The sequence below is a fragment of the Vulpes vulpes genome, chromosome 9 (assembly GCF_048418805.1).
Source record: "Vulpes vulpes isolate BD-2025 chromosome 9, VulVul3, whole genome shotgun sequence".
Classification (NCBI taxonomy): Eukaryota; Metazoa; Chordata; class Mammalia; order Carnivora; family Canidae; genus Vulpes; species Vulpes vulpes.
Genome location: NC_132788.1, coordinates 55,344,213 through 55,356,560, shown reverse-complemented (window position 1 = coordinate 55,356,560; position 12,348 = coordinate 55,344,213). Strand labels below are relative to the sequence as shown.

At 44.6% G+C, this 12,348-nt stretch overlaps 1 protein-coding gene across 1 annotated transcript in view; it reads left to right on the top strand.

Annotated features, from left to right (window-relative positions):
- The first annotated feature begins 1,491 nt into the window (after window positions 1-1,491).
- RUVBL1 (RuvB like AAA ATPase 1) overlaps window positions 1,492-12,348 on the top strand; it is a 40,917-nt gene continuing 30,060 nt past the window's right edge. The window contains exons 1-2 of the mRNA XM_025991589.2: window positions 1,492-1,744; window positions 5,543-5,629. Of these exons, the coding sequence (XP_025847374.1) occupies window positions 1,604-1,744; window positions 5,543-5,629 (228 nt within the window). The 5' untranslated portion in view covers window positions 1,492-1,603. The remainder of the gene's footprint in view (window positions 1,745-5,542; window positions 5,630-12,348) is intronic.

The following is a 12,348-nucleotide window of genomic DNA, read 5'->3' as shown; positions in this document are numbered from 1 at the left end:
GTCAGCCTTCCAAGGCTTTGCCTCTGCTCTTTCATGCTCTGAAAATGCCAAAACCTTCTAATCACGGACAGAAATCATTACCAAGTCCCATAAAACCCAGTGTTTAAGATACATGCAGCAAAACTTCATGACTGAAGTGTGTATGTGGTGGTATAGAATCTTATTTGAATTCATAAGAAGACTTCATTGTGAACCAGGCTATGTGCCAGGCACTTGGGTTAAAATGGTGAACACAAATGTTGTCTACACTCTCATAATGCCTGCGGTTTTGTAGGAGAGACAAACATTGAGCCAATAATCCTGCAAATAGAAAGCTAGATTCAAAAATAATGGAGAAGTACAAGATGTGAGAGTCAGAAAGCACTACAGTAGGATTTGACTTGAGGCTGTTTCAAACCTGATTCAAGTTCTCTTAAGCTTTAGACAAGCGCCTCCTTTTCTCTAGATTCGTCCATAAACTAGTAACATACCAACTGCCCCTGAGGAAGTCGGCACTGGCGTTATCTCCTCATGATGTCTTCTGTGGCTCTCCAGGCTGTTTTTGGTGGCCCTGCTCTGGGCTTGCACACTGGGTAGGTACACCTGTTCCTGAGCATCGCATGTTACAAGTTTCCTAACTAAGCGCCTGTCAACTCTGCAGATTTTGCCATAGGTAGTGCCTTGGGGTGTCTGGCTCCTAGCAGGTACTAACAAATGTTTATTGAGTGAGTGGATGGGAGTACATTGTGTTACAAGGAGTGTGAATATCATTATGGAATCTGACAAGGCATATTCGCTGGCCACATCATCTGATGTGTGGGATGGGATGAGGATCACACAGGCTGTGAAACCCTAAGTCCTCCGCCACGCTCTCCGGTTAGGCTGATTATCCCACGTGCAGTAATGTCATTATTCTTGGGCAAGTTACTGGGCTTTGGCCTGCATCTTCATCTGTATTAGGACTTGTACCACCTTACAGGGAGGTAGAATTTCGGAAACATGAACTGCTATTCCCTGTCAACTTTATTTAAATAAAGAGGGGGTGGGGAGGCCAGGAGAAGGGAAGAAAACAGTTCGAGGGAGCATCCCGGGGAGCCAGAGTGGGAGTGGTTGGCCGAGCTCAGCCTCTCTAGGCTTGGGAGTCAGAAAACTGCTTTGCGCGCAAAAATCAAAGCTTAAGCTCTAGACCTGTTTTTCTCCCCATCTCCAAATCGGAGGTCAAAATCTGAGCTCCTCGGGAGAGTATGGCGTCCCAGTGCGATAACAGATAGGACGGCAACGATTAGGAGCCGGACTCCGGGACCCCCCTTCAGCGCAGCGTCCCAGCCCCAAGGGAAGCGCCCGGCGTTCTCGCTCCTAGACCGGAGCAGGAAGCGCCGGCTGCGGGGGAAGCCGAGCCCGCTACACAGCCGGAAGTGAGTAGGCGGAGCCCTGCCGGCAGCCTCGATGGGCGCAGCCAAAGGCCAATGGAGGGCGGAGGCGTTCCCGCCCTCGCCAATGGGACGCCGAGGAGGGCGGGCCTTGACGAAGAGCCCTAGTAACAGCCGCATGGTAACCCAGGTGCGGGGCGTGTGGCGCGGGCTCTCGGTTTTCCACGCTGGTCTGGGCTCCCGGCGGCCGCAGGATGAAGATTGAGGAGGTGAAGAGCACCACGAAGACGCAGCGCATCGCCTCCCACAGCCACGTGAAGGGGCTGGGGCTGGACGAGAGCGGCCTGGCCAAGCAGGCGGCCTCGGGGCTCGTGGGCCAGGAGAACGCGCGAGAGGTGTGGCGGGCCGGCGGGGAGTGGGGAGTTCAGGGAGGGGAGGCGCGCGTGGACGTCCGCGGACGTTTCCGTGGGGCGGTGGGGCCCGCGCTGGGGGCGGCGAGGGCGGCCGCTCGGGGGAACGGGTGTTGCCGGCCGCGGGCGGTCGCCGCCTGCCCCCCTCCTCGCGGCGCCGGGAGAAGCTGGGGAGAAGCCAGTCAGGCCCCTGCTCTCGTGGAGCTTGCATGTTGGACTGGTCAGACCTCAAACGTTTAACCAGTAAATAAAATAATTACTGCGTTTTGGTGGAGATCGTTCCTGCAGGGCTTTGTCGGACGCGGGAAGGAATCTGGATTTCAGTGAAGGCAGTGAGTGGCTGTGTGGTTCCCAGGGCTTGGGGCTGAAGGAGGGAAGAGGGAGTCATGAAGACCACACTCGCGGCATCCTTTCTGACCATTCCAGTCGGATCCACTTGTCTTTTCTTTCCTTAAAAAATATTATTATTTTAAAATATTTTACTCATTTATTCACGAGAGACAGGCAAGCAGAGACACAGGCAGAGGGAGAAGCAGGCTCCCTGCGGGGCAGCCCGATGCGCAGGTCTCGATCCCAGGACCCCGGGATCACGCCCTGAGCCAAAGGCAGACGCTCAACCCCTGAGCCACCCAGGAGCCTGCAGGTCCACTTTTCTTTGATTTTTTTTTTAACTTAAAAAAAAATTTTTTTTTTTAGGTCCACTTAAGTGGCAGTGATGCAAGTCATTTCACCTACATTATAATCACGAAGCTATTCAAGCTCTTTGTATGCTATTTTGCAGATGAAAAAAATTGAGGGTGGGAGAGATCACTTACCTACTACTTGCCACTCAGTTTAGTAATGATCGTGCTGGGATTTGTACCCACATGTATTCCTGACTCTCAAATCAGTGCTCTCTCTCTGATAGTATGGCCACTTTTCAGCCTGCTGTGCTCTAATGTCAGATCCCTGCCCTTGGCCTTGCCCTGGCTCGTTAGCTACAGAGACCTGCACATAATACCAGGTTAAGTCTGTTGCCTCCTAGCTTGATTGTGCTAAATGAAAGGGCCAAAGAAAAGCCTCTGGTTTCTATTTTGAGTATCATTTTCCCAAAATGGAAACTATTGGCAGGCTCAGGGGACTTTGAAATTTCTTTTCATCCACCTTCTGTTTACCAAGAACCTGTTACTGAAAATAGCGGACACTGGCTGAGTGCTTGCTATGTGCCAGGCAGCTTTATCTCGGTTTCCTTGTTTTCACTTCCACACTAGTAATTGTCGCCTACTTTATTTACTCTGCCTCTTCAGATGTACAAAAAAGTTAAAAGACTTGTATAGCCAGTACCTGTGTGCCTGAATTCTACAATGAACATCCCTGTTGGTTTGTCCTACATCTCATTTATCCATCCACCAATGCACTTCAGACTTTCAGAGTAAGTTCCAGGGCAGCCTGGTTGGCTCAGCGGTTTAGCACCTGCCTTCAGGCCAGGACGTGATCCTGGAACCCACATTGGGCTTCCTGCATGGAGCCTGCTTCTCCCTCTGCCTGTGTCTCTGCCTCTCTCTGGGTCTCTCATGAATAAATAAATAAAATCTTTAAAAACAAAACAAAACAAAAAAAACAAAGTAAGTTGCAGACAGTAGTACACTTCACCTTAAACTCTTTTAGCATGCGTGCCACTATTATGAACAGTGTTTTCAGAGGAGGTGATTTGATTCACAGAGGTTAAGTGAGTAGGTCAAGGTCTCTCAGGATAGTGATAGAGACAGGATTTAAACCCCAGCCTGTCTGATTCCAGAATGCATGTTTTTAACTGATGCTTTATGCCTCCTTATGAATATGAGCTTCCTGACAATAGAGGTGATTAAATATGATTATATACACCAAACTTCACTCATTATCAGGGCTCAGTATTTGTTCATTTATTGAATTAATAGGCATCCTACTGCAGCTTCCAGGTCCTTGCATGACTGATCACATCAGCCGTCTGTCTCCCTGGTGCTTAATATCCTCTTACCTGAAAAATGAGAGAATTAGACTAGGTGATCTTTTAAAGGCCTTTCTAGTTCATTTTAAATTTTAGAATTCAACCGAACATAAATCACTGAGGAGAATTTGGAGCTTAAACTGAGGGAGAGTAAATGGAAGAGGTTCTAGTACATAACCATGGTTTGGAAAGTTTCTTCCCAGAGTGCTGAGGATTATGACATCACAAGGTTCTATGGGAAGACCATAGTGGGTGGTTCTATTTTCTTAGAAATGCGGCATCTGAATAGCTTCTGGGCTGTCTTCAGGGCACTGTACTTTTCCAACTGAGCCAAAAATGGAATGTAGCCTATCTACACGCATTCTTTGAACTCACATTTTTGGAGTGGCTAAGTGTGTGACCAGGGTACTTCTCCACAGTCCAAAGAAAGTAGTGGTAGTGGAGATAGGATATGTTCACAACACCCTGTCACCACCTAGAGAGAAGAGCTATGGCCTCCCCTAAGATCAATATTAGGTTATTAAATCAATGTAAGAAACCATGAAGTCCTGAGATATAAGTGTTGACTAAATGTGACTCTTTATAGTTAAATATCCTAAAATATATAAAAATTAGTAACCCATTTATGGAATTTGCATATACACACATTTATAGATATATATATATATATGTGTGTGTGTATGTACTGTAAATGGCTTAGTAGTATTTGGAGAGTTAGCGTGAACTTAAGGTATAACAACAAATCATCAAGTAATTTACTCTTGAGGATTCGAAAAGGCATTCAATTAATCTTACTGGTGCACTAAGTTTAACCTCACGTGTGCCATGGCCAACTAGTGGTGTATGCCTTAGTTCTTAACCCTTAATAAGTTAACTTGGGAATCTGATGAAAACTGTGACTCCTCCCTGGAAAAATGCCTATAGGCACCTATATACACAATTTTGTTTTCAATTTCATTCCCAGACTTGGGAGGTGTGTAGGCACCTGGAGCCTACCCCTTGTCCCCAAGCTAGAAATCACTGCTCCCATTTGTAACCCTACCAACCATTCTCCACACAGTGCCATCGAAGTTTTTTTTTAAAGATTTATTTATTTGTTTATTCATGAGAGAGACAGAGGCAGAGACACAGGCAGAGGGAGAAGCAGACTCCATGCAGGGAGCCAAATGTGGGACTCGATCCTGGGTCTCCAAGAATGACGCCCTGGGCCGAAGGCAGGCGCTAAACTGCTGAGCCACCCAGGGATCCCCTCATCGAGGTTTTTAAAAAGAAATCATCATGGAACACAAAGCCGAAGACCTTTTCAGTGGCTTCCCATTACATGTAGATTAAAATCCAAACTTTACTATGGACTAAATAAAATACTATTCTGAGTCCTAGCCCCTGCCTGCCTCTTGAAGCTCATGTTCCCATTCTCCTTTTGTCTATGCTTTGGTCACTGCAACCTTTTTGTCCCTTGGATTTGCCAAGCTCATTCCTGCATTTTGAATTTGCTGTTTCCTTTGTCTACAACACTTCTTCCCCTTGTCCAGAGCTTCACATACCAAATGTAGTTTCCTCAGAGAGGCTTCCCCAGATCATTACCCTTTTTTCTTTACAGTAGTTCTACAGTATTTTTGTGTGTGCCCCTTCCACCAGACCACAAGACTTTCTTTTTGTCACCCACTGCCCATCTGCACCTAGAACAGTGCCTGCAGCATAGAGGCACTCATGCTGGCTAAATGAGTATGTGAGTTGTTTGGACTAAAGACTGGACTTTTTCCCCATGTGAAACATTTTAACACTGATTTATTATTTCTTTCCATTGTGGTGTCTAGGCATGTGGTGTGATAGTAGAATTAATCAAAAGCAAGAAAATGGCTGGAAGAGCTGTCTTGTTGGCAGGACCTCCTGGAACTGGCAAGGTACTCATTTTCTCTCATTTTTTAAATTTACCCAAGAGAATGATCTTAATGTTTAAGCCAAATTGAATTCGTGTCTTAACTAGTCTTTGTTTAGCTAAATTGGTTATACGTATGTTTGAAAAACTAATGTGCAATAAAACAATCGAGTGTCTAAAATCCATGCTCCTAAAATTCAAATTATCCTGGCTGACCTCCAAAGAAGAGAGGATGAACTCCTTGGAGGGGTCTCCATTGTGTCTAGAATTTGTCCTTTATCTCTTTCCAGTCTCCTTTACCTTGGAAACACATTTCTGTTGGCCTAGGGCTTCATTAAATCTTGGGGATGACATCTTTTTTGAGGGGGAAAGAAAATCAGTCAGCGACCATTTTCCTGAAGGCTAACTTTACCTAGCACTCTTCTGGCTGTGTAAGAGATGGGGAAAGAAAGGAAGAAGGAAGGAATTAGGTGGTTTTTATCTTTAAGGGGCTTCCAGTCTCTCCAGGGCAGAGAGAGGAAACCATGACAGCACAACATACTTCAGTGGGCCACTAAGCTTTGAGGTACTGACTGGTCTTAAATGCAGCTGGGATTTGAGCCGGATGTGGCGCCAAGGCCTGGTAAAGCTGGAAGGGTCGAGACTTGACATTTGCCCTGCAGAGTTGGGGGTGAGTTTGGTTTTTGGGGGAGAAAAGGGCTTTCAGGCAGAGGAGGCAGTATGGCTTGTTGGGATCTGTGAGAGGACTGTTGAGGTACACAAAATAGATCAGAGCCCCCATTCTGAGCCTTGCAAGGTCCTCGGAAGGGCCACTTGGTATGGGAATGTAAGAGCTTGGGATTGTGTGTGTAAAGAAATAGGCTTTACATTTCAGCTTTGGTGTCGACCCCACCATGGGTACCTGATGGAAGTATCTTCACCTTTTCTTTTTTTTTTAAAGATTTTTATTTTTTCATGAGAGACACAGGGGGTGTGGGGGTGGCAGAGACACAGGCAGAGGGAGAAGCAAGCTCTCCGTGCAGGGAGCCTGACGTGGGACTCAATCCTGGGTCTCCAGGATCAGGCCCTGGGCTGAAGGTGGCGCTAAACTGCTGAGCCACCCGGGCTGCCCATTTTCACCTTTTCTGAAGTAGCACATGCCTCATTTCAGACAGTTTTTAAACCAGTCAGTTGTAAGATAATGACTTACCATTTTTTAATCATTTAGTTGAATTGATGGCATATTTTATGTTAGTGTCTTACAACAGAGGATGATGTGGTGTATTCATGAAGAACTTTTAAAGTGCCATGTAAATGTGAGCTTTAATTATCTCTCTGGAGGCAACATCAGATTGTCCAATGTATTTACTGTTACCTTCCCTCTCCTTCCATTTTTCTTCTTTCTAAAGTACATCATATAAAAGTTGCTTCTAGGGCAGCCCGAGGGGCTCAGCAGTTTAGCACCGCCTTCAGCTCAGGGTGTGATCCTGGAGACCTGGGATTGAGTCCCTCCCACATTGGGCTCCCTGCGTGGAGCCTGCTTCTCCCTCTGCCTGTGTCTCTGCCTCTGCCTCTCTGTGTGTGTGTGTCTCATGAATAAATAAATAAATAAATAAATAAATAAATAAATAAATAAATAAATAAAATCTTAAAAAAATAAAAAATAAAAGTTGCTTCTAGAAGTTTATTGGTGGTCAATTCAGGTTTTCATTTATTTTGTTGCTCTTGTTTTGAAAGATATTTATGTCTGATATATAATTCTGTTGATAACTGTTTTCTCTTGGTGCTATTTCTATTGATATCTGTTCCTTTTGAAAAGTCTAATTTTGAGAATTTTGTCTTTCTGGATGTTTTTGCTATTTCACTATGTGTTTCTTGATACCTCTTCACTGTGATATGTATCACTACAATTTTACCTCTTCAGATGTTGCATTTCCTTATTCTCTTTATACTCTTATTCTCTTTATACTCTTCTGGAACTCCAGTCAGATGATGTTTAATTGCAGAGGTTCTTAGCCTGGGGCAGTTTTTGCCCCCCAAGTGACATTGGCTATATCTAGAGACATTCTTGGTTGTCACAATTTGTTTGAGCAGGGACTGCTACTGGCATTTTGTTGGGTGGAGGCCACGGGTGCTGCCAAACATCCTATAGCACACGGACCTTACAAGAAGGAATTATCCAGTATAAAATATTAGTAGTGCCAACATTGGGAAACCCTGGGCCAGAGCTTCTCATTTTGTATTGTCTTTCAACCTCTTTTTCATATTTTCTCTCTCTTTGGCTCTGCTGCATTCTGAGTGATTTCTTTAGACTTCTGTTCCAGTCTATTTGTTTTATAGGCTACGACTAAGCTGCTGTTTAATCCAACCCAAGAATATTTTTCTTTTTTTCATTTTGAAAAATTTGAAACCTAAGAAGAGTTGGAAGAATGGTATGGTGATCCCCTCTATACCCCACATGTAAATAAGTTATTGTAAATATTTTGTGACATTTGCATTTTCTCTATTTCCGAACCATCTGAAAGTCAGTGCAAGGACATTCTCCTAAGGACACCAAGGTACCAGCATCCACCCAAGAAAATTTAATGTTGCTTAACAGTATTAGCTGATGTCTAGTATATATATATATATTTTTTTTTTTTTTTGATGTCTAGTATATATTAAAATTTCTCCAAGTCATTCCGGTTTGAGACTGTTTCATTTTTTATATTGTTAAATTCAGAATACAAAGATCACATACTACGGTCATTGCTATGTCTTTAGTCTCTTTTTATCTAAACAGTTGCCCTCTCCAGCCTTTTTTGGTTTTGTTTTCTTTTTTGACATTGACTTTTTTGAAGAGTCCAGGACAGTTGTTTGTAAGAAGATCCTACAGCTGCCCTACAACAATTGTCTGATTGTTCTATCTGTGGGAAATGATAAACACTTGGTGGAACCCTGCACAGGTATGTTGTCTCCCATTGCATCCCAGCAGGAGGCCAACACAATGGGCCAGAGGCCAAGCTCTGCTTTGAAGGTCCTGGTTCCCTTTGGTTTTTTTATTTTTTTTATTTTTTTAAATTTTTTTATTTATGATAGTCACAGAGAGAGAGAGAGAGAGAGAGGCAGAGACATAGGCAGAGGGAGAAGCAGGCTCCATGCACTGGGAGCCTGACGTGGATTCGATCCCAGGACTCCAGGATCGCGCCCCGGGCCAAAGGCAGGCGCCAAACTGCTGTGCCACCCAGGGATCCCTCTGGTTCCCTTTGTAATTGATTACTCATCGTAAGTGGCGTGCTGAGATGTTGTGAGTATCCTTTCACCTTGATGGTATAGCATTCCCTGATGGTTATTGCTCTCTCAGTAAATACATTGGTGGTTGCAAAATGGTGATTTTCTACATCTGTCATTCTACATGAATTAGCTTGCTTTTGGTTTTGTTTTTAGTAAAGAAGGAACATCCCCCACTTAAGTTCAGTTTTTTTCCCTTCAAAATGTGGCTTTAAAAAAAAAATCTGGCTATTTTTCGTAGCCTCTTGTTCCTTGTTCATGACTCAGTATTTTCATTTTTTCTGTATTCTGTCTGCTTGTGAACTTGTGTTTGGCTCATCAACTCTGTGAGGCTTCTCTTGAAAGTGCTTGTGAAATGCCCTCCTGCCCTCCTGCCCTCCTGCCCTCCTGCCCAGGGCACTTACTATGAATTTTGTGGAGTGGGTTTTCTAGTCCTCAGTATAAAGACTAATCCTCAAGTTGTTTGTGAGCATGCTGTGGAGACTTTTCTCCTTACCCAGAGCCATGGCAGGATGGATAAGTTTATACCTTGTATTTCAGGATTTTTTTGGTTATGGCTCGCCTTTTCTACTCATGCATGGCCCTTCGGGGCTCCTTTTTATTCAGGGAGTTTTCTCTTACCACTGTACCTTGCTGAGGTTCCTGCTATCTGTCCAAACCCTCTGGACTTTAAAGGTGATGGTAGTTTTTCTTTTTTCTTTCTTTCTTTCTTTCTTTCTTTCTTTCTTTCTTTCTTTCTTTCTTTCTTTCTTCTTTCTTTCTTTCTTTCTTTCTTTCTTTCTTTCTTTCTTTCTTTCTTTCTTTCTTTCTGAGAGAGAGCATGTACATGCATGTACTAGTGCAGGCCACAGGAAGGAGCAGAGGGAGAAGGACAAGCAGACATGGGGCTCAGTCTCGTGCCCCTGAGATCATGACCTGAGCCAAAATCAAGAGTCAGACGCTTAACCGCCTGAGCCATAGGTACTCCCTTCATTCCTTTTGTAATATTGTACCATTTTCCTCCTAGGAAATAGAAGTTCTCAGCACTATGGGTTTGTTCAGTCCGTTTCCATGTGTATGAAGGCTTGTGGTAACTCTCCTGCTTTATGGTGTGCTGACGGGATCTATGGTTTACGTGACTTGACTAAGTGGCAGGCAGGAATATGGTGCTTATTTTAGAGATGCAAACATGTGGTTCATATGGCTAATCCACTCTTGAGGATCTCACTCTATTAATAATGGGGTTTTATATTTAGCCTTTAGAGAAAGGAGATGTTCAGATGAGATTGAAAATAGATTTCTTCAGTCTTTTCTTTGCAACCTCTTTTTTGTGTGCCACTTGCCGCTTACATGGAGGCTGCTCACAAAGAAATAATGTCTTGGGGGTTGGGGGTTGCATGCTTTGCTGCTTGGTAATTGACCTTGGGTGAGTTAGTAACTTGTGTGTTTCATTTTCTAAGTCTATCAAATACAATTATCAAATACAGCATCAAATACTAGATCATCAAGTTCATATGCTAGTTGGGAGGATTCAGAGACCTCATACAAGCAATTTATTTTTATTTTATTTTTTAAAGATTCCATCCATTCATTCATGAGAGACACAGAGAGAGAGAGAGAGAGGCAGAGATACAGGCAGAGGGAGAAGCAGGCTCCATGCAGGGAGCCCGATGTGGGACTCAGCCCCCGGACTCCAGGATCACGCCCTGGGCCGAAGGCAGACTCCAAACCACTGAGCCACCCAGGGATCCCCTCATACAAGCAATTTAGAACTGTGTAACAAATATGGGTGTATTAGCTATACTGTATACCTGCCTCCTGGGAGCCTTTAAATGGAAGAAACTAGGCACACCTGAAGCATTTCTTAACCAAATAATTATCATATTTTATTGGAGAGATATTGATCATCTCTTCTGTCTTAGGTAGAGGTGGGGGTGTGCCATTGAACCATATATAGTTTCTGTCTTTGAAGTTCACAGCTGAATGTGTGGAGTCAGGGCCTGTGGAGATAGCTGGGTGAGAAAGGAATGGCTGAGTAGGTGGTGGGTTTGGATAGAAGGTGGACATGGGGGCAGCCCCAGTGGCTCAGCGGTTTAGCGCAGCCTTTGGCCCAGGGTGGGACCCTGGGGACCTGGGATCAAGTCCCATGGCGGGCTCCCTGCATGGAGCCTGCTTCTCCCTCTGCCTGTGTCTCTGTGCCTCTATCTCTCTCTGTGTCTCTCATGCATAAATGAATAAAATCTTAAAAAAAAAAAAGGTGGACATGGGGACGCCTGGGTGGCTCAGTGGTTGAGTGTCTGCCTTTTGCTTGGGGTATGGTCCTGGATTCCCAGGATCGAGTCCCTCATCGGGCTCCCAGCATAGAGCCTGCTTCTCCCTCTGCCTGTGTCTCTGCATCTCTCTCTCTCTCTTTCTCATGAATAAATAAATAAAACCTAAAAAGGTGGGCATGGTGCTAGGGTCTGCCCCTCACACTGTACCCTGTCATGCTTCAGAGATTTTCCCTTCCCGTTTAGAGTACCAATAACAGTTTTAGAGGCATCAGCCTTGAGGTCACAAACTTAGCTGCCCACTCACACAGGCCATGGGGATGAGAGAAGTGCCTGGATACAAGCCTGAGGGTGTGGGATGGCTGTGGTGGCCAGAGGGGCGTGCCCTCACTGAAGGTGGCAGCTGTTCTGGAGGTACATACCAGATGCCACCAAGTGGTAATGAGGGCCCTTTGTGGCCAAACCTTCTGGTTCCTCAAAAGAAGCTAAATACATGAATTTTTATGTGAAATTTCCCAACATTAAAAAATGGGCAATAAATTGAGTTTAAAAACACACAAGACTCAGCAGGGTGAAATGGAACCAGGCTGTGGGCGCCAAGTTGGACTTGTGATTTAACCTAGGATTTTGATTTGACAGGTCAGGAAATCTGGCACCAGAGATTTGCCACATGCCCAGGGTCACAGTGAAAATCAGTTGTAGAACCAGGACTGCAACCCAGTTTTTGCCCATCCACCAGTGCTTTTTGTGCTATGCTTCATGCTGATTCTCTAACACATTCTACCATCTTAAAACCATCACCAAAATGGCACTGAAGAGGTTCCTTCTAAGAGGAACCTTACTAGGCTGGTTGTAAAAGACTGTCTCAGAGATCCACTTTGTGTAGAACAAGCTTGCTTTCTTGCTTAGCCCATATATATGCCTTGGGAACTGACCTTACTCAGGCTCTTGTTTCAAAGTTGAGCAAAGATGTATGTATTCAGACACCATGGCATTTCCCTGTCCTGTACCAGCCCTAACACATTGGCTTTTTATACTTGTTATGTGACCATGCAGCTTTTAAATCTGCTTGTGTTTAGCATTTGCCAGCAATAGCTGTCTTACTAAAAATCAGTTAGTAGTTTATGAGAGCATGTTCAATTGTAACTTAGGACCAGCTCATAGCTTTAGAACCTAGCTCCTGCATCATTCCTCACTGTGGGCAGGCCACTCAATACAAAGCAAATGTCCTGTGATTCGTTCTTTG